This window comes from Salvelinus sp. IW2-2015, linkage group LG13 (genome assembly GCF_002910315.2).
Source record: "Salvelinus sp. IW2-2015 linkage group LG13, ASM291031v2, whole genome shotgun sequence".
Taxonomy (NCBI): domain Eukaryota; kingdom Metazoa; phylum Chordata; class Actinopteri; order Salmoniformes; family Salmonidae; genus Salvelinus; species Salvelinus sp. IW2-2015.
Genome location: NC_036853.1, coordinates 15,452,031 through 15,475,012, shown reverse-complemented (window position 1 = coordinate 15,475,012; position 22,982 = coordinate 15,452,031). Strand labels below are relative to the sequence as shown.

General features: G+C 40.5%; 1 protein-coding gene and 1 long non-coding RNA gene across 7 annotated transcripts in view; one reads left to right on the top strand and one right to left on the bottom strand.

Annotated features, from left to right (window-relative positions):
- Nucleotides 1-17,198, bottom strand: part of LOC111972189 (formin-binding protein 1-like) — a 74,427-nt gene extending 57,229 nt beyond the window's left edge. For 2 of the 4 annotated variants that reach the window (XM_070446151.1, XM_070446150.1), the window contains exon 1: nucleotides 16,668-16,837. In XM_070446151.1, the coding sequence (XP_070302252.1) occupies nucleotides 16,668-16,691 (24 nt within the window). In that variant the 5' untranslated portion in view covers nucleotides 16,692-16,837. Of the gene's footprint in view, nucleotides 1-16,667; nucleotides 16,840-17,104 lie in introns of those variants that run through there. The other 2 variants (XM_070446152.1, XM_070446149.1) reach the window with 2 other exon arrangements.
- LOC111972191 (uncharacterized) lies at nucleotides 15,754-21,852 on the top strand. Of its 3 annotated transcripts, XR_011480771.1 has the most exons (5): nucleotides 18,953-19,210; nucleotides 19,762-19,952; nucleotides 20,721-20,877; nucleotides 21,256-21,357; nucleotides 21,496-21,852. It is a non-coding gene; the product is annotated as an uncharacterized lncRNA (long non-coding RNA). The 3 variants fall into 3 exon arrangements; XR_011480770.1 differs by lacking the exon at nucleotides 21,496-21,852 and having other exon boundaries at nucleotides 21,256-21,358; XR_002878394.2 differs by lacking the exons at nucleotides 18,953-19,210; nucleotides 19,762-19,952; nucleotides 21,496-21,852 and adding an exon at nucleotides 15,754-15,989 and having other exon boundaries at nucleotides 21,256-21,358.
- The last annotated feature ends 1,130 nt before the right edge of the window (nucleotides 21,853-22,982 follow it).

The window sequence follows — 22,982 nt, the reverse complement described above, 5'->3', positions numbered from 1 at the left end:
TAATGGCACACAGTGCAGAGGGTCCCAGTGAGTTCATACTACTACTAAAGCCATTGGCTGCCTTTAAGGATCCCCACCCGTAAAATAGAGGCTCCAAACATCCGCTATGAATTAAGCTGTAGCAGCAGGCCGGCTGGGTCTGGGGCAGGAACCAGTTTACTTCCTGACATCCTTTTTCACTTAAGAGAGAGGGGACAGAGCTCTATAGAGAGAAGAGAGAAAATGGGGCTATAGAGAGAGAGAGAGAGAGAGAGAGAGAGAGAGAGAGAGGAGGACAGGGCTGTGGACAGAGAAGTGAGAGATAAATGGGGAAGAGAGAGCGAGAGAGAGAGAGGACAGTGGTGTATAGAGAAGAGAGAAAAGGGGGATGAGAGAGAGGAGGACAGGGCTCTATAAAGAGAAGAGAGAAAGGGGGCTGTTGAGAGAGAGAGAGGGAGGAGGACAGTGCTGTGGACAGAGAAGTGAGAGAGAAATGGGGAAGAGAGAGAGACAAAGGAGAGGAAGAGAATAGGGGAAGACAGGAAGAGAGGGTTGGAGAGACAAAGAGAGAATGGGGGGAAGACAGGAAGAGAAGGTTGGAGAGACAGAAAGAGAGAATAAGGGAAGGGGGAAGAGACCACAATCCACATGACACGGGCACTGCCATAATGTAGCACAGCAGGGCCACATCACAAGTTCACAACTGTATAGGCTCCTTTAGTTTACTGGCCAGTTAGAACCCCCATGTGGCAGGAGCCTCAGCCCAGCCAGGTTGTTTCCAACTCCTGTACTGAGGCAGCAGCAGCACTGACAGGCTGACCTCAACCAGAAAACCTGCCCAAGCCACAAACATGAACCACTGACAACCACAGCTATTCTTATCTGCACCAACTGGAAACTCTTCTTCTCCCGCTGCAAGTATATTATAACAGCACATCCATTCTCACTCAGTCTTCCTGCTGAGTGAGTAGCCAGAGAGGAGAGAATGTTTTCAATAGTTAGGATGAGAATGTTTGTATGTTCTGCCGTCCCAGTAAATCATCTCCAGGACATTTTAATCAGAGGAAGTTCCTGGCACAGCTGGTGTAGAGGCTAAGGGGGCAGCCAGGACTGAAAGRGGGGGGTAAGCAAATCTGTTGTGCCCTTGTGTCACTTGGCTGTCTTCCTAGCTCACTCCAGAGCCTGCTTCCAAGCATAATATATGGCATAGAAAAAGCCAACAGTAATGTGAACGTAAGAAGTCCTCCGGTTCAGTCCAGCGCAGCAGGCTGAGTCAACCGAATGTACCGTAAATTAAAATCTTCCCTACGCAATCTGACAATGTAATTTCAATGTGCTGCAGTCCWCTGTGAACGCAGCTAATGCCTCTGATAAGGTGAATGAAAACCCCTTTGACCATCCTCTAATTTACACACTCATGAAGTGGTAGACTTCTTGAAACTTGTGTCCTGGGTTCGTACCGGAGAAGATCTTCTGACTCTTCCACACAACACAGTAAGAGGATCCTGCAGGTGTAAAGTAAGAATATTGCTCTGGAGCAGTGAAGGCTTTTGACACTGCTGGGATTGACGTCCATCTGATGCCTTTCCTCAATGTGTACAAAACAGCATGCAAACTCAGCCAGGTGATTTGTTGTGATCCTTATCTGTGCTGTGGACATCCTCACTACAAACATGCATACAGTTGAAGTCGGCAATTTACATACACTTAGGTTGGAGTCATTAAAACTCGTTTTTCAACCACTCCACACATTTCTTGTTAACAAACAATAGTTTTGGCAAGTCGGTTAGAACATCTACTTTGTGCATGACAAGGCCTTTTTCCAACAATTGTTTACCGACAGATTATTTCACTGTATCCCAATTCCAGTGGGTCAGAAGTTTACATACTTCTGACCCAGTGCCTGGGTCCCACTGACTGTGCCTTTAAACAGCTTGGAAAATTCCAGAAAATGATGTCATGTCTTTAGAAGCTTCTGATAGGCTAATTGACCTAATTTGAGTCAATTGGAGGTGTACCTGTGGCTGTATTTCAAGGCCTACCTTCAAACTCTGTGCCTTTTTGCTTGACATCATGGGAAAATCAAAAGAAATCAGCCAAGACCTCAGAAATAAAATTTGTAGACCTCCACAAGTCTGGTTCATCCTTGGGAGCAATTTCCTGTACAAACAATAGTACGCAAGTATGAACACCATGGGACCACACAGCCTTCATACCACTCAGGAAGGAGACGCGTTCTGGCTCCTAGAGATGAACATACTTTAATGCGAAAAGTGCAAATCAATCCCAGAACAACAGCAAAGGACCTTGTGAAGATGCTGGAGGAAACAGGTACAAAAGTATCTATATCCACAGTAAAACGAGTCCTATATCGCCAACCTGAAAGGACGCTCAACAAGGAAGAAGCCACTGCTCCAAACCCGCCATAAAAAAGCCAGACTACGGTTTGCAACTGCACATGGGGACAAATATTGTACTTTTTGGAGAATTCTTCTCTGGTCTCATGAAACAAAAATAGAACTGTTTRGCAATAATGACCATCGTTATGTTTGGAGGAAAAATGGTGAAGCTTGCAAGCCGAAAAACACCATCCCAACCGTGAAGCACGGGAGTGGCAGCATCATGTTGTGGGGGTGCTTTGCTGCAGGAGGGACTGGTGCATATCACAAAATAGATGCCATCATGAGGTAGGAAAATCATGTGGATATATTGAAGCAACATCTCAAGACATCAGTCAGGAAGTTCAAGCTTGGTCACAAATGGGTCTTCCAAATGGACAATGACCCCAAGCATACTTCCAAAGTTGTGGCGAAATGGCTTAAGGACAACAAAGTCAAGGTATTGGAGTGGCCATCACAAAGCCCTGACCTCAATCCTATAGAAAATGTGTGGGCAGAACTGAAAAAGTGTGTGTGAGCAAGGAGGCCTACAAACCTGACTCAGTTACACTAGCTCTATCAGGAGGAATGGGCCAAAATTCACCCAACTTATTGTGGGAAGCTTGTGGAAGGCTACCCAAAACATTTGACCCAAGTTAAACAATTTAAAGGCAACGCTACCAAATACTAATTGAGTGCATGTAAACTTCTGACTTTCAAGTTTTCATAACAATCGGRAATYGGTATTTTTGGGCGCCGATTTGCAGACTTTTTTTTTACACCTTTATTTAATCTTTATTTGACTAGGCAAGTCAGTTAAACAGCTTGGAAAATTCCCGAAAATGATGTCATGTCTTTAGAAGCTTCTGATAGGCTAATTGACATAATTTTAGTCAATTGGAGGTGTACCTGTGGCTGTATTTCAAGGCCTACCTTCAAACTCTGTGCCTCTTTGCTTGACATCATGGGAAAATTCTAAGAAATTAGCCAAGACCTCCACAAGTCTGGTGCAAATAGAAAGATTTGACTGAAACTTTTCAAGCAGGGAGAGAACCTAAATGGACATGTACTGAGACAGTTTCTGTTTGGAGAAATTCAAGGTGTTACGATTGCCCCTCTCCCCTACTCTTTGTTATCTAATCAATTAGTCATTTATAGTGTTGTATTCATGTGCTGTTGTGATATTGGGGTCTGACACACTGAGCTCATTATATTCGCTATCTAGTTCTGTGTAATTTTCTGCTTTCTCACTCTGAATCAAAGCGTGATGTCATAAGCCACATTAGTACAGTGCTAAAATAATAGTATGCCACATCCGAGGAAAAATACATTTGGCTTTAACACAACTCTTATGCAATCATGTGGGAGAGGGATTCATTTGGTGAATAATAGCATCATGACTTTCTAACATCTGGCCATAGAGGGACATAGTCCTGTGTGCTCTGTTATCATCATTTAATTGAGTGGTGTTAGTTCAGCACTACAGMTTTGTGTGGCTGGGGGTCTGCCCAGGAGGATGAGGGGGATGGGGGGGCAGACCATGAGGCCTGCATCTCCCCCTTCTCTTCCTGTCCCATTCAATACAAGGGGCTCATATTGCCCCCACCCAATTTCAAGGTGACTTTGACCGGTAAGCAGAGCGTTAAACCATCTCTCTGCTGGGTAAACCGAGTAGAGGAGACACCAGTGGTGCGTGTGAAACTGTCTCAGATTATGAGTGTATGAGACTTTGTCCCCATATGCCTCTGGTACTGCTGAGCGATTTAACTGGAATGTCGGTCATTTTTTGTTTTTTAAACAACTAATTGACAGATGTTGGTTCAATTATTTGAATTCCATTTTGGTAGTTTTTTTTTCCTGAGCTCAATGCTCTCATTGCAGTGCAGTTTCTCTAGAGAAAAATCTGATCATATGCCCGAACAGTGTGATTGTATTAGGGAGTTGTAGTTTCCAACAGGCCAATGTTCTACATAGTTTAGGACAGAAAACTTGGTAATTAACTACAATCACCATAATCCATTGCGTTGCTAAACTTGTCCGGTATGTGTTTTCTTTTAAAAACCTGCTATGTAAGAAACAGAAGAATGTGCARTCAAGAGGGGATACAGAGTGTAGGGATGTACGATATATCGTTGAACATATTGGAATCGGACGATATTAGCTAAAAATGCCAACATTGGTATCGTCCCGATGTCTAGTTTAACGCCGATGTGCAAAACCGATGTCAAGGCTGACATGCATACCTATATAACGCAGGTACGTGACATAATGACACCACGTAAAATTTTGCGCTGTATGTGCAACACAGTATTCCTAAACTAGCCCATAATGTCTGCTGTGTGGATCGAGCAGTCGAGCAGTCATTTGAAAGAGTAAGAAAATTTCAGCGAGACATCTCAAAGGCGGAATCCGTTAAAGCCAAGATAATGGAATTCATTGCCCTTGACAATCAACCGTTCTCTGTCATGGGTGATGTTGGCTTTCGCCGACTGGTTGAGCACCGGTACACACTACCAAATGCGCTATTTTTCAGATGTTACACAGTAATAGCATCACTGCTTGTAGCTAAACGACATGCATACTATGGAACCATTTGGGTCTTTGTGTGTCAAAGATACAGTAGCACTGTCAAAGCTGTACAAAAAAGTCTGCAAACACCGGCCGAAAATAATGTGTTTACAATAACGCGTTGGTAATACATAATTTTTTYGACCACAACTTCTGGGGTAGCTAGCTTTAGCTTGGTACCTAGCTAGCACCAATACAACCAGCCTGAAAACAATGACCAGTAGAAACTGCAGTCATTTTCATTATTGTTAGCAATGATTTAAGAATCCTTGTGAGTAAGTATTAGCTAGGTTGCCACTTGTTGTTCACCTATTGAACTTCAGTTCATGAAAATAAATAGCTAGCCAGCTACTTAAACCTGTTGCCCAAAGCTAACGTTATAAGCAGCCAGCTAGCTTCATCTGGCTAGTGAGGCTCGAACGCACAGGGTTATGTGTTGTGAAGCTTGCCACAATAAGGATTAGGCACAATAGTGGAATTTGCTGTTAGCCTTCAAAATAAAAGTTTGACAGTGGCGCAAATTAATATAAATAGTAGAATTATGCCATACTTTTATTTTGAAGGCTTACCGCAAAGTCCACTATTGTGGCTAATCCTTATTGTGGCTAGATTCACATAGATGGGTCCAACCACCATTAATAAAATAGATAAGAACTGTCTTATAAATTAGGGTTATTTTAGATGATGACACCTAGCTATATAGTTAGCTAACTATAGCTACTTTAACAGTTTGTCGTTTTGCTTTGTTTTTGGGAAGAAGATTGTTTGCATCCATGAGCTAACTAGCTTTTTTTTAATGACCAGCACTGTAGGTGTGCGAGACAACTTTACCAGCATCATAGCAGATGAATCGTTGTGACATATGAAATACGAGTGATAGTGTAATAGCTATGTAAAAATGAATCAATGCGTTAAATTATTATTATTATTGCTTTATCTTGGCCAGGTCGCAGTTGCAAATGAGAACTTGTTCTCAACTAGCCTACCTGGTTAAATAAAGGTGAAATAAAAATAAAATAAAAAAATTATGTGATGTGCGGTCATATTCAGGTCCTGATTGGTCAGCAAGCTTATTTGAATTGTCAAATAGTGTTAAATGGTATATTTTGACACGCAAAGACCCAAATGGTGTTCCATAGCAAAGACCCAAATGGCGTTCCATAGAAATCCTGGTTGAGAATGAAAYGACTGAACAAATAAACAATGAAACAGCACAGCAAGTAAGTGAAAGAAATAGGTTTTGATTGTCCCCATTACCAGTAAAACATACATAAATGCCAACAACTTTTTTTTATGTGTGTGTAACCTTTTATTTATCTAGGCAAGTCCGTTGAAAACAAATTCTTATTTACAATGACGGCCTACCCCAGCCAAACCTGGACGACGCTGGGCCAATTATGCGCCGCCCTATGGGACTCCCAATCACGGCCGGATGTGATACAGTCTGGATTCAAACCAGGGACTGAAGTGACGCCTCTTGCACTGAGATTTAGTGCTTTAGACCGCTGCGTCCATGGGTGTTTAACTATTTAACTGTACTAGACTGCTTAAAAGGCCGCAATCTTTTTTTTTTTTTTTTTTAAGTTCTTTTTTTTAAAGAGTTCAGCTAAAAATGAGTTTAAGGAAATCTGTTCCCACTTATTCCTGTGAATTTTTAAAAAAAGTGGCATGATTGTTCCTCAATTTTATCAAGGTATGAAATGATTATATTTGAAAATAACAAACTCCTTTTGGGCTTAGTTGTGTTCAATGATTATGATTATAATCATGTTCTGGCACCCTGACCATTCCCTCTGACAAAAATCRTCCCGCAGCTGAATCTAGTTGCCTACCCTGCAGGATATGGGCTGATCCTGATACTCAGGACTAGTCTGGTCTGGGTAATTAAAAAAAGGAAAGTCCACTACCTGACTTGTATTTATATATATTTTTTTAAAGTCAGTCTTCTTTCAGAGGAGGGTAACCAAGCACATTGTGTACTAAAGTGTCAGCTTAGTGACATTTTGCCTGGGATACAAACAACCCCCTGTCTGTCCTATGGTTCCACAGCAGCAACAACTCCCAGTCAATACGTTAGTATGCAGGTCACTAAAACACAGCCTGATAATTCTCCTTTCTTACACGTGCCTTCTTCCTACTTGGCTCATTGTCTGTCTGGGAAGAAAAACAACAGCCTGTGAATCAATAGGTAGGCTAGAATAAATGTCTGAAAATGACAACTTTCCTCGAATCTTGGCACACACACACACAACTCAATCCCCCCTAGGTTATGTGGTTCAGTTTGTATTTATCTGGTCAATAAGCAATACATTGCTTTGTCATGTCAACAAAAAGGTGAAACAGTGCTTTCTCATGTCTTTTTTCCCACTTCATGTAAACAGACCCAAGCTATTAGTCAAGCTGCAAGAGGCCCAGTAAAAAACGAATGGGGAGTAAGTGAACAATAAACTCAGTTACCCTCTTATACAACTCAAGCCCACTCCCAGAGAGCCCATGCTAAAGCTAAATTCATTTTCCATGCTCGCAGAACAATGACTGCCAAATGCTCATAGTTCTTGGAACAAAATCATAAATTAATAAAACAGAAGTGGGACACCAGGACAGGGTTTGTTTGGCACACAATAACTTGCACTGACAGTACTCAATCTCCATTCAATGTTTMAAATGCATGGTCATACCTTGTTTTATTGTTAATTACAACATCAAACTATGCCCGGTTTAAAGAGTTAATGAATATGGTGCAGCACGAGTTCAGGTGATACAGTTGAAGTCAGAAGTTTACATACACCTTAGCCAAATGCATTTAAACTCAGTTTTTCACAATTCCTGACATTTAATCCTAGTAAAAATTCCCTGTCTTAGGTCAGTTAGGATCACCACTTTATTTTAAGAATGTGAAATGTCAGAATAATAGTAGAGAGAATAATTTATTTCATCACATTCCCAGTGGGTCAGAAGTAGAGGTYGACCGATTATGATTTTTCAATGCCGATACCGATTATTGGAGGACAAAAAAAGCCGATACCAATTTATTATWWWTATTWTTTTTTTATATATATMWCACACACACACACACATTTTTGTAATAATGACAATTGCAACAATACTGAATGAACAATGAACAATTTTATTTTAATATAATACATAAATACACACACGCACACAGCTCTGAAGTGACAATGATACTGAAGAGTCTGCTTAGGAGACAAATACTCTCAAATGTTTGAATAAAAATAGAGTTTAAGTTACCTGTGATGAATGTTGAAAACAAAAACTTTAATTTCTATATGTAGGAAATCCTATTTTAATAATGGGCATGGTAAGAATTGACAACCAAAGTGCGAGTCATAATTCCCATGACACCTTTTTTTAATTTTTAATTTTAATTTTATCCCCTTTTCTCCCCAATTTTTCGTGGTATCCAATCACTAGTAATTACTATCTTGTCTCATCGCTACAACTCCCGTACGGGCTCGGGAAAGACGAAGGTCGAGAGCCATGCGTCCTCCGAAACACAACCCAACCAAGCTGCACTGCTTCTTAACACAGCGCGCCTCCAACCCGGAAGCCAGCCGCACCAATGTGTCGGAGGAAACACCGTGCACCTGGCCCCCTTGGTTAGCGCTCACTGCGCCCGGCCCGCCACAGGAGTCGCTGGAGCGCGATGAGACAAGGATATCCCTACCGGCCAAACCCTCCCTAACCCGGACGACGCTAGGCCAATTGTGCGTCGCCCCACGGACCTCCCGGTCGCGGCCGGCTGCGACAGAGCCTGGGCGCGAACCCAGAGACTCTGGTGGCGCAGCTAGCACTCCGATGCAGTGGGAGGCCCTCCCATGACACCTTTTAGCAAAATCTGAAAAGCGGTTCCTTCATTTATTCCATAGGATATTTTTTAGATTCACTTAAAATAAGGTCTGTGTTTCGTGTAGGCTTACATCACCGTGCCAATTTTATAACTGTGTAGATATCCATAGGACAAGGTAACTCTAATCAATATTGGCTAAATATAAGCGAAGATACATTTTTTTGTAGAGTGGATTTATGAAAATATGTTGACAAACGTTACTTTATCCTAGTGAGATTTACACGGGTATCAAAACGTCGAGGCGGTTTAAGCCTGCACGAAACACAGACCTTATTTGAAGTAGATCAAGACATTCTCTATGGARGACATGAACGGTAAAATAACGAAGGAACCCCTTTCAARTTCAGCCGCAAGTTATTACAGGAATTATAACGCGTCKRCTATTTCTCTCTAAACCATATACCTTTGACTAATCCGGAAACTATCACCTCGAAAACAAAACGTTTATTCCGTTCCGTATTTTATCTAACGGGTGGCATCCATGAGTCTAAATATTCCTGTTACATTGCACAACCTTCAATGTTGTCATAATTACGTAAAATTCTGGCAAATTAGTTCGCAAAGATCCAGCCGGCCCAAACTGTTGCATATACCCTGACTCTGCGTGCAATGAACGCAAGAGAAATGACACAATTTCACCTGGTTAATATTGCCTGCTAACCTGGATTTCTTTTAGCTAAATATGCAGGTTTAAAAATATATACTTGTGTATTGATTTTAAGAAAGGCATTGATGTTTATGGTTAAGTACACATTGGAGCAATGACAGTCATTCATTGTTTTTTATAAGATAAGTTTAATGCTAGCTAGCAACTTACCTTAGCTTACTGCATTCGCTAACAGGCAGGCTCCTCGTGGAGTGCAATGTAATCAGGTGTTAAGAGCATTGGACTAGTTAACTGTACGGTTGCAAGATTGGATCCCCCGAGCTGACAAGGTTAAAAATCTGAGGCAAAACGTTCCTAGGCCGCCATTGAAAATAAGAATGTGTTCTTAAAGGCACAGTCAACTTAGTGTATGTAAACTTCTGACCCACTGGAATTGGGATACAGTGAATTATAAGTGAAATAATCTGTCTGTAAACAATTGTTGAAAAATGTTCTTGTCAGGCACAAAGTATATGTCCTAACCGACTTGCCAAAACTATAGTTTGTTAACAAGAAATTTGTGGAGTGGTTGAAAAACGAGTTTTAATGACTCTAACCTAAGTGTATGTAAACTTCCGACTTCAACTGTAAGGCTAGGTTACATGTTGCTGATAAGCTTAAAAAAGGGAATGTATGAAAGCATAGAAATTTAAAAAAATAAAAATAATTTAAACTACAATAATAAAATCCATTTAGGGATGAGAAGAGTTGCAGGGACGAGAGTCGGGTCACATAGCGCACCAGCACAACAGGAAGAACCCAGCAGCTGTGTTTTCAATGTGATTGTCAGAGGACATAGACAGTGCCAGCAGAGAGTATTAAAAGGTACAACGCTATAATTGTGTGTAAATCTCTTTTGRATTGCACTCATTACCCTGGGGTTGTACTGTGCAGGAAAGGTGTAAAGTGCCATTTTTTTTTTTAACTAAGCTTGGTTGAAAACAAAAATGTAACAATATTAACATGATTCTACAAATTTGTTTTAAATGCGTTTTTTATCCGAACTGTGCCAAGACATCTTAAGAGAACACCATCTCTCCACCTTTATCCACATTCAGCGCATGATCCCAAAAACCACAGATTAGAGGGGAAATCACAGACAGGAGATTGCCATGGCATGTAGACAAACAGTAGTATTTTCACACTGCAAAATAAAATAACTTCAGCTGAGATTTTCAGTCTGGTCAACGCCCCATTGTTTTAATCCTATCAGCAATGGATTTGAAATGTGTGCTCATGTAAAACCATTATCTTTGCTCCTGACTGGAAATAGATCAGAGACAAAATAAATATGCTGGGTCATGGTGAACCATGGCCTCAGTCAGCCTTCAATTAATGTGACCAGATCTCAAAAACTTGATAGAATTAAGTACCAAATACAGACCAACTACAGCCTACTCATTAGTCATTACCCAGTCTTCATTCACCATGGATGTTATTGGAAGGAAGCCTTGAAAGCCCCTCTGAGGCCGGCTGGCAGCACTGCCAGACTGGCAGGGAGAGAGTTTAGCTCTAATCTTGGCCAGTTGGCCTCACCTGATTTAACCCCATGTTGTCCAGATTAACACTAAGAAGGAAGCCTGGACAAAGGAGGTCCACCAGCCAACCCACAAACCATAGGAGGAACTAAACAACCCAGAATGTGAATCATCTTTTTAACAAGCTATTACAGGTAGGCACAGTCTACATTATTCAGAGGACATGGGATTGCCCTGTCAGAGATAGAGAAATATATAAGAGACATGTTGTATGGCTGTAAACCAGCTGAATACCACAAATTGATGCTCTGAAAATCTGCATTAGGGCTTGAAACATCTGCCAAAAGGTTCCTACTAATCCTACAATGGAGAAGGAGTTCAAGTTGACAAAAACATGACAGAATCCCAAGGCCAGGACGATGATTCAGCCCAGTCTGGAGGGAGGACTAGCATTAATTGAACTGTCTTAGACTGTGCTCTGCTGTTTCTGCGACTCCGTTCTTAAAGCTCTGACCGCCAGTGAGGCGTTACAATGCACCGTCTGGGTAGGAGACGCACGCTGCGTCTGGATAGCACACGCAGCACCCCCCCCCCCCAGTAAGAGCCCATCTTAGACCTCCCTAATAATCACAAAATAAAAATGGTCTGTCTGATCATTATGACAGATTATGGTTTATTTACCTTGTAAAAAGCAAAGACTCCAAAGACAGTCCAGTGTGTCCAGGGTAGGCTTTGACAAGAGGCAAATTATAGGGCCTAGGGGATGGAGCCCAACTAGCTACGCTAAATAGCTTCATACTGTCTGAAAATAAAAGGTATGAGGACACCACTTCTGAGTGTGTGACATAGCAACCTCATGTTGCACTGTTTAATATCAGAGAAATCCCCTGACAGTATCTCTAAAAACATACAGTATGTCAGCTTGCGAAACAAGTGTAGACAAATCAGGTTAAGCCATCATAAACCACAACAAACTCTTTCCTTCAATATTAGGTCCAATGGCCTGACATGCCTCAGCCAATGACCTATACTATTTACCATAAAACTGCACAACTAAAAGCTCAAACGTGACCAATGGATTTACACGGTAAATCTGTGCAGATTAAGCAAAACAAAAATAAACAAATGAAAGCAATACTGCAGGCACTCTGGATATGCAGTAGTGCCGTCACCTATCAAATCCCTGTTTGCTTGTGATTCCTCCTGATATACCTCTCATTGATTGTTTTACCACATTTCCTTTGTTTTGTCCTGTGTAATTTACCTGGGCAGGGCTGCATTTCCCCTCAATGTTCCCAGTCTTCCCCTGAGAATGCATGGGAACACACGTTACGCACCAAACCCTCTGTCTCCACGACCCTGTCTACCTCCCTCCACTCTCTCTCCCTGCTCAACACCTCCCTGAGCCATACCTGCTAGCACAACTTCCCTTTATTAAAGACGACATCCACCCACACACTCCCCTACACAATCCTGTGATATCACACCCCTCTCTACTCACTGAGGAGAAGGATTTCATGTTGGGTGCTGTGAACTGAATGCAATGGCAGGTCTCAGCTGTGATTCAACATCTGTGTCCTTAATTGAACTCTCTCAAACTCCGTCAATCTTCATTGCACAAAACGACAAGCCAGACTTTAACCATGATCATATCCCTCCCTGTTAACAGCTGTTGCAGTCAACAGAACATAACCTAGCCTATAAGACATCTGTTATGAAAAAGAATGCTATAATAACTGTTGATAGCCTGTGTGCTCAGCATGGTAACATTCTGTAGACACACTGCTTCCATTCACAAACCATCTCCAGTGGATCAGTCTCAGTCAGTTAGCTGGTGGGGACATGCCAACCCCATGTAATAAGATGTGTTAGTCTCAGGCTTTAGGTCTCAAAGCCATGGATGAATGCCAACATGCCAGGCAGACAGATAGTACTTTGACATGTGAACAGATAAATGTGTAACGCACACATATGGCCTACAGTAACAGTCCATCAGAGCCTAAAATCATGTCAATATCACACCTGTCATTCCTTCACTAGACAGGCCCAGATGTTTTTTTTTTGCATCAATGCAATGTGGTTAGTTTCCTTTCTGAATACTCTCTGTGAGTACGCTTACATGCACACTAATAATTCGATATTAAAACAGATTATGGCAGTAGGCCGAGTATGGCGTTAGTCATGTAAACACCTTATCTTCATCAGTTTACGGTCATAATCTAAGTAAGCACACAGCGATTAAAATACCTGGTTTTCTGAATAATCATTCTAATTACTAGGACATGTAAACAGCTTAAAAATCAGTGTTTCAGCTGTGTATTTGATCTGCCGCATGTGCCAGCACTAATCAAACTATTATATTAATCTGACTCAATGTCTAGGTAGGAACCAGAAGGAATCAGGGCAAAATTAATTTCATTCATAAAAAGAGACAAGGCAGACGACATCGGTGTTACTGTGCTACAGATGCAAATTCAATCTACTGTATGTAACTAGAGATGCCTTTCAGTGAACCAGAGACTCCAGGGAATAAATAATCCAATCAGGTCTTGAAGGGATTCCTGATAGAGATTTAAGAGTAAAACAATATGGAATGAGCATTTTGAATCAAGTTGGTGAACACAGTTAAAATATAAGGGATAAGGGCCTAACACATGCAGCCAGACAATCAGACTATGCCCGCATGGCCGATTAATTAGGGACGATTTCAAGTTTTCATAACAATCGATAATAGGCCTTTTTGGACGCCGATTACATTGCAACCCACGAGGAGACTGCGTAGCAGGCTGACCACCTGTTACGCGAGTGCAGCCTCAAAAGGACCTTGTGGCTGCAAGGAGCCAAGGTAAGTTGCTAGCTAGCATTAAACTTATCTTATAACAGACAATCAATCATCACACAATCACTAGTTAACTACACATGGTTGATGATATTACTAGGTTAACTAGCTTGTCCTGCGTTGCATATAATCAACCCGGTGCGTGTTCATTTATCATCGAATAACAGCCTACTTCAACTTCACCAAATGGGTGATGATTTAACAAAAGCGCATTTGCGGGAAAAAAAGCACTATTGTTGCACAAATGTATCTAACCATAAACATCAATGCCTTTCTTAAAATCAATACACAGAAGTATATWTTTTTTTAACCTGCTAATTCATGTTAGCAGGTAATATTAACTAGGGAAACTGTCACTTCTCTTGCATTCAGTGCAAGGAGAGTCAGGGTATATGCAGCAGTTYGGGCCGCCTGGCTCGTTGCGAACTGTGTGAAGACCATTTCTTCCTAACAAAGACCGTAATTAATTTGCCAGAATTGTACATAATTATGACATAACATTGAAGGTTGTTCAATGTAACAGCAATATTTAGATTTAGGGTTGCCACCCGTTCAATAAAATACGTAAAGGTTCCGTATTTCACTGAAAGAATAAACGTTTTGTTTTCAAAATTATATTTTCCAGATTTGACCATATTAATAACCAAAGGCACATATTTCTGTGTGTTTATTATATTATAATTAAGTCTATGATTTCATATTTGATAGAGCAGTCTGACTGAGCGGTGGTAGGCAGCAGCAGGCTGGTAAGCATTCATTCAAACAGCAATTTACTGCTTTTGCCAGCAGCTCTTAGCAATGCTTGAATCACAGCGCTGTTCATGACTTCAAGCCTATCAACTCCCGAGATTAGGCTGGCAATACTAAAGTGCCTATAAGAACATCCAATAGTCGGTATTTAAATACAAATGGTATATAGAGAAATAGTCGACGCGTTATAATTCCTATATTAACTATAACCTAAAACTTCATAACTGGGAATATTGAAGACTCATGTTAAAAAGGAACCACCAGCTTTCATATGTGCTCATGTTCTGAGCAAGGAATTTAAACGTTAGCTTTTTTACATGGCACATATTGCACTTTTACTTCCTTCTCCAACACCGTGTTTTTGCATTTAAACCAAATTGAATATGTTTCATTATTTATTTGAGACTAAATAGATTTTATTTATGTATTATATTAAGTTAAAATAAGTGTTCATTGTTCAATCAGTATTGTTGTAATTGTCATAAATATCAGATTGTAGTATTTTTTATTAATAGAAATAAATAATGAATAAAAAGAATAGGCCGATTAATCGCTTTTTTTGGTCCTCCAATAAATCGGTATCGGCGTTGAAAAATCATAATCGGTCAACCTCAAATCAGACAGCAAAGGCTAATGTGTTAACAGCACAAATCAAAATATTTGAATTGCAGAAGGTTGGCCAAATTAGGCATTTTACAGCACGGTGCAGTAGGTTAGGTTCATGAGACCTTTATCATACATACAGCTCTTGCAATCAAGCAGTAAGAGCCTCACAAACTGAACTGTAGGCTATTGCCCGAATATACATCTTTTCAGGGCACCGACATGCTTTTGAGGGAGTTAATTTAGCAGTAACAGAATCATTCAGGGAAAAACCGTAGTAAATATACATTTTATCAACAAAACAGGTTCAAAGTTAATCATACTGAAGTGAACCCATATAAGCCACATCAGTCACATGTTGAATAAAGCTTCAATATATTGTTATCTTCCCTCAAACTACATAACAGTGCAGTTCTCTCTATCAAATGTTAGATATCAATGTAATTGGTATGAAACAGGCTCATCACTTCTTTGACTAGCTATCATGTTGGCAGCGACACTGCAGTCTTCACAACTATACATTTTAGAATGATTAGGGGGAGAAGCTGCCCCATTGGTAGGATACTGGGGGTGACCAAACGTTTTATGGGCAACACCCATGTAACTGGAATACATGTCATAGGAGTTCAATGTCCCTGGTGAGGAATATTTTTGATAGGTGAAGATTATGTTCTCACTAACAAAAAAACGTGGAACAGATTTCTGCTGCAGTAACATGGTAGCTAGATATAGTCACAAAAATTATTTGGACGAGAAACCGCTCGGGCAAACCGGGTGATGTAGCCAGGGGCCTGGCTGTCAGAGGGCAAGCCAGACCAGACAGAACATGACAAAGACCGTACCTGGAATAAGCCCCCCCCCCCCCCACGTCTGTTCAATGGTGGGTAGTTTTTTGTTATATTTGGGATAAGAAAAATGCTTGATTTCCTCAAGTCTACWATTGTTTAACTATTTGACTTGCGCAATCTCCTTGCAAACTGGGGAAAATGCTGGTCAAACAGCTTGAAGAGTCACTCAGACCCAGCGAGGAAACAGCCATAAATAAATAAAACCTCGATCTTTAAAACCAAGTTAAACGAAATGTGTACGTGCATTGTTTCATGCTGGTAGCCACCAGATCCATAAAAGCATTGAGAGAAAATAGTACAGGGGGTTACTTGCGTTACCCTCCTGTCTCCACCTTTTTTGGAGGATAGCTAACGTTAGCTAGCTTGCTAGTCTATGTGTGAACTAGGAGAGGGTGTGGAAGACTCCCTATTCAAACATAAAACAATAACTGATCAATCAAGCCCCTGTTAGAGACAGTGTTATGATATCAAGTACTAGACAAAGATACGCAAATTATCCCCTTTGCCTGGCGGACATTTCTACTCGCCATGCCTATTGTTTACCGTCTGTAGTACTATGGTAAAGGTGCATGCCAGGCTTAGCTGGCTAGCAGCTTACACAATGCTAAGGTAACCGAGCACCTTCATCGAATTCGTGCTAAATTTTGGCAAGCGTGTTATCCACACAACAAAGAAGAGAGCAACATGGTTTATACCAATAGCAAACTTACCCAAAGCTCCGTTCCCCAAGTCATTGTGGACTCCCCTGGTTGTCAGTGTATTCCCCGCTCAAAACTCGCCAATGTTGCGTTTCCAATCGTCTGCCGTCGTCTGTGGTATACACTCCTTGCTCACTCCTGAGGAGCTGTCTAAATTCAGCTCTAGCGAAGGAAGTTGGGTTCTAGGATTCAGAGAACCGGGAGGTTCAGGTTCGCCAATAAAATGTTAAATKCATGCATTTTATTACTTATTATTTAGTCATCAACAAAATAGTTATAGAACTTTAATTCAACACATAAAATAATTAAATTAGCTATTCTAGAACTATGCTGATGACATGATCCTCTGCACGGTATTTTTTAAATTCCAAAMATTTGGTGGGAAGAGGAAGACTTTCTGGATAAATTGTATCATCAATTAATACATTTAGTTGAAATATTCATATTACCTGCGGAAATATTCATATTAGCTGCTATCGACCATTTGAGCAGTTGTCACAACAATCACTTTGATGATTTGGTTAGAATAATTTGGCMTCAAAAGTTATCCACAATAAGTAATTAACCTTTCACTTATTTAACTCTTACTGTTGAATATAATGAATTTATAAATATACATTTAGTGGGCAATGTCAGGAAACTAATGTCACCTTTTTTATGATTTGCACGGACGCCTATGAGTTCTGYGATTGATAAACAAGCTTAATCTGTTTTATTGATTAGTAAATGGCGCCATTTAGTGGTATGTATGGGGTACAGGCCAATCAGATAGGCGCATTAAGGGATCCTTTTTGTTTYTGTCAAGACGTTAATCGTGTAACACCTATATGCGGAGTTATTTTGTAAACACGTCTAATATATTTTACGCAGCTAAATGGTCATGTACAGTTACCTATCAATGTAAGTAGCTACTTTTCTGCACACAGTCCAAATKATTTGTCATATTGCTGATATTATGTCTGTCTACTGTAAATATCAGTAGTTGGTTTTATATTCACTCTTTCGGACATTCAACAGACATTCATCAGACATTCACAGAACAGCGCAAACTGGCTCTAACCAGAATAGAAAGAGGAGTGGGAGGCCCCGGTGCACAACTGAGCAAGAGGACAGGTACATTAGAGTGTCTAGTTTGAGAAACAGATGCCTCACAAGACCTCAACTGGCAGCTTCATTGAATAGTACCTGCAAAACACCAGTCTCAATGTCAACAGTGAAGAGGTGACTCCGGGATGCTGGCCTTCTAGGCAGAGATCCTCTGTCCAGTGTCTGTGTTCCTTTGCCCATCCTAATCTTTTCTTTTTATTGGCCAGTCTGAGATATGTATTTTTCTTTGCAACTCTGCCTAGAAGGCCAGCATCTCGGAGTCGCCTCTTCACTGTTGACATTGAGRCTAGTGTTTTGCGGGTAATATTTAATGAAGCTGCCAGGTGGGGACTTGTGAGCTGTCTGTTTCTCAAACGAGACACTCTAATGTACTTGTCCTCTTGCTCAGTTGTGCACTGGGGCCTACCACTCCTCTTTCTATTCTGGTTAGAGCCAGTTTGTGCTGTCTGTGAAGGGAGTAGCACACAGCGTTGTACGAGATCTTCAGTTTCTTGGCAATTTCTTGCATGGAATAGCCTTCATTTCTCAGAACAAGAATAGACTGACGAGTTTCAGAAGATAGTTCTTTGTTTCTGGCCATTTTGAGCCTGTAATCGAACCCACAAATGCCGATGCTCCAGGTTCTCAACTAGTGTAAAGAAGGACAGTTTTATGGATTTTTTAAATCAGGACAACAGTTCTCAGCTGTGCTAACATAATTGCAAAAGGGTTTTCTAATGATCTATTAGATTTTTAAAATTATAAACTTGGATTAGCTAACACAACATGCCRTTGATACAYAGGAGTGATGGTTGCTGATAATGGGCCTCTGTACGCCTATGTAGATATTCCATTAGAAATCAGCCATTTCCAGCTACAATAGTCATTTACAACATTAACAGTGTCTACTCTGTATTTCTGATCAATTTGATGTTATTTTAATGGACAAAACATGTGCTTTTCTTTCAAAAACAAGGACATTTCTAAGTGACCCCAAACTTTTGAACAGTGGTGTACGTACAGTATCTACTGTATACAGTGGGGCAAAAAAGTATTTAGTCAGCCACCAATTGTGCAAGTTCTCCCACTTAAAAAGATGAGAGAGGCCTGTAATTTCAACTATGACAGACAAAATGAGAAAAAAAATCCAGAAAATCACATTGTAGGATTTTTAATGAWTTTATTTGCAAATTAYGGTGGAAAATAAGTATTTGGTCACCTACAAACAAGCAATATTTCTGGCTCTCACAGACCTGTAACTTCTTCTTTAAGAGGCTCCTCTGTCCTCCACTCGTTACCTGTATTAATGGCACCTGTTTGAACTTGTTATCAGTATAAAAGACACCTGTCCACAACCTCAAACAGTCACACTCCAAACTCCACTATGGCCAAGACCAAAGAGCTGTCAAAGGACACCAGAAACAAAATTGTAGACCTGCACCAGGCTGGGAAGACTGAATCTGCAATAGGTAAGCAGCTTGGTTTRAAGAAATCAACTGTGGGAGCAATTATTAGGAAATGGAAGACATACAAGACCACTGATAATCTCCCTCGATCTGGGGCTCCACGCAAGATCTCACTCTCAGACTGTTAAATAGCCATCACTAGCCAGCTACCACCCAGTTATTCAACCCTGCARCCTCTAAGGTGCAGGGTTGAATAACCGGGTGGTAGCCGGTTATCACTGGCCACTGTAATAATGGAACACTAGTCACTTTAATAATGTTTAAATAATGTTTACATACTGCTTTACTCATCTCATATGTACGTATATACTGTATTCTATTCTACTGTATTTTAGTCAATGCCACTCCGACATTGCTCAATCTAACATTTATATATTTCTTTCTTCCATTATTTTACTTTTAGATTTGTGTGTATTGTTGTGAATTATTGGATACAACTGCACTGTTGGAACACAAGCATTTCGCTACCCTTGCAATAACATCTGCTAAGTATGTGTATGTGACCAATAAAATGTGATTTTTAACAACCATGTCATCCATTCATTGCTTTTCAGGGGTTTGAGGATCAAAGGCAGACTATCAAGATACAACAGAACACTAATAGTACTGATCAAATTATTTCATCTGCAGTCTGAGATCTTCCCTGCTAAAAACCAAGGAGGATGCTGTTGATTGTGTGACAGTCTTTAGTTTTGAAGCATTTACCTATCCTCCTACAAGATGCCATCTAGACTTTTTCTTAAAGGTCAGACTTTTACAACTCATTATATTTTCATGCAGTCTTTCATTGCTTCATAAAGTACATGCATATTGGAACCTCTTAAATGATCTGTTCAAATAAAATATTAATTACCTGACATTTTTTAAGCAGAATATTGAACAAAAGAGCACCAGGACAATAAAGTATTTTTTTATTTAACCTTTATTTAACTAGGCAAGTCAGTTAAGAATAAATTCATATTTACAATGATGTCCTAGGAACAGTGTCTTGTTCAGAACGACAGATTTTTACTTTGTCAGCTCGGGGATTCAATCTAGCAGCCTTTCAGTTACTGGCCCAACCATCTAACCACTAGGCTACCTGCTGCCCAAAGTTTAACCCTGTTAATTTGCAAATCAGTTTGGTGTGTTCTGACCAATCATATCTTTCCCTACCAAAACAAGAGCCAGATTAAGATGGGCAATCTTTTTGAATGAGAATGGAGAACAGAAGGAAAATAAGTCTCTTCAGCCAGCTTTCATCTGCTTTTACAAAGAGCTTCTCTGAGAGYGGCTCATTGCCATGGCAGTGGAATATTCTAGATGCAGAGGGTATTGCAATCTTGATCAGGTGATGGTGCTCAAACAGTTGGTCAGGATAACAGAAATGACTTGTTGAAAACCTTAATACATCTTGACAGAAAGTTTGCTTTAGTTTTTCATAATTAAAAACTCCACTTAAAGTACAAAAAKAATTATAAAGGCAATGCGTTTTATTCAAGTGTAATTACCTGACTTGTATGTTTTTCTTCAGGCATCAGGTTGGCAATGTGGCGAGTAATGGGGAGCTAACGCAGAATGCGTCATTGAAAGGCAGCCACTCTGTCTAGCTGTGTGACCAGCGAGACATCCCCCTGATATTTCTATAGAACACCGTTCCAACGCCAGAGCGGACCCTTTTCCAAACCCAGGTATGGCACTGCAGGCAACCCTGAGCACTCACCACAGAATAAAACAACACTTTGTTATGAAGGACAAAAACTGGTGAAAAGGAGCACAGTGAGGCATCTCAACATGCCTTTGTAAACACACAGACATTCCTGTGGAACTCAGCCAGCTCTGTTATATAGCACTATGATTAGAATCAGGTCTTGAATTCAAAACAGCCATGTCATCAGAATGTTTCATTAGCTGTTATTTTACATTTGTCATTTAGCAGACACGTATGCGCTCAGTTCTCACACTCATTCTTAAACATGGCTGTGGAATTTCATGTCAGTGTCTTAAAAAGGTTGGCTGGTGTTAGTCATGGAACAGATCTGTGAGTATTTATCCTCTCTCTCCTGTAGGCAGAGACCAACATACTAAAGGCTCAGGGTTCCATGATGTCTGCTGTGGCATGTCTCTGTTCCAAAAATCACTATCGCCATGGCCCTGACAGTTATGCTATGGTTTGTCCAATAGTGCCAGTAGTAGTCACTATGAAAATCTGCCTTGTGCCTACACATCAATTCCTTTATATATTGAAAATACTAACTAAACTGGTCCCTGTCTTTTGTGTGTGGTTTTCTTTATCTCGTGTGTTTCAGGAAGAAATATGGAAAGCAAAAATATGGAAAGAAATATGGAAAGCAAAAATATGGAAAGAAATATGGAAAGCATACGCATAACCATGGTAGCAATTAAAAGGGAACAGTTGGGAGTCATGGGGAAATTATTAGACGAACGGCGAGGACACAACAGATCACCTGACACAATCCAAACATTACACTGTTGATTGTATGTGCATCTTACATTTACTATACTTTTCGCCACATTTGTTGATAACGAAATCTGAAAATACTCTGGACACATTCAGTAACATAAGAATATTCTTGTCAAATGTGGGGTTTGCGCAACATAAAACCCCCAAATTACAAGGGTTTAAGTGAGAGGTCTAACTGGTGTCTCCAAGTGGCCACACACCTCCCCAATATGTGCACAGTTCCTAAGTAATTTCAAGGCACTTATATGACTCAAAAGAAGTCTTCAACTTTATGGTGTTTTTTTTTTAGCTCTCCTAGCTGTGCCATTGGGGAATTAGAGCAAAAACACTTGTAGTTGTTTTGAACACAGCCCTGCATCGCCATCTTTACACAATTACTGTTGTTTACGCAATCCAAAAACAGTCCATTATAAATTGCAATCTGGTTCATGTGGGCATAATTAGAAAGCTTGTACTATTGCCAACATGACTAGCTAAATTATAAAATAAGATCTTACAGTGTTAGGCTTTCACAAAGAAATTCAGAGAAACAGATCATTTTGGTGCGCATAGAATGGAGTCATGCGTGCATTCAGATGCTTGGTCCATAGCAAATTTTCTTCACAACGCAACAAAGATAGGATCATTCTGTTGAGAACAACCCAATGCTATGTCATCTTGTAACTGTACATCAAACATAGTGATCATAAACGTTGACACTGTATATAGCATTGGTTTTATGTGGAAATGTGAAGTGCGCGTTTGGATTCACAGGGGTTTGGCTTGTTTGATGACAAAGCAGTATTTATTATAATCCTCATCCTTTCAAAATACAGTCCTCGTAATTTACAGCAATTCCCACAGGAAACCAAACATGTGCTGCATGCAGTGTTCAAGTTCAGAACAGCGGTCAGTCAAAACCCATACAGCGCTGGAAAGCACAGAGCCAGAACTATGAAGTCATGTGTAGTATGTTACTTTGCAGCCACTGCATTCCAATTTAGGCGCTTATCTGTGTCCAAATCTGCAATTTTCAACCCGTATAACGTTACGAGTCTAAAGGGCTACGAGGAGTGTTTATCCTTTTAGGTTAAAGGAGAGCTCTGCGTTCTTCATCTGGCAGACGCTGGGATGGAGTGATTCTTCCCCAGGACACGGGGAAGGTAAATCTCTGAGAATCATACCTGACACTTATATAGGTTCACAGAGTATTGGCTGGTCCTCACTGACTGGAAGCAGCTGTTGAGGTGTTCCGTGGAAAAACCAAAACCTTCACATAATGGCATAGTTTATTTGGCTCTGGCCATCACACGTCATTATTTTGGTGTTTGA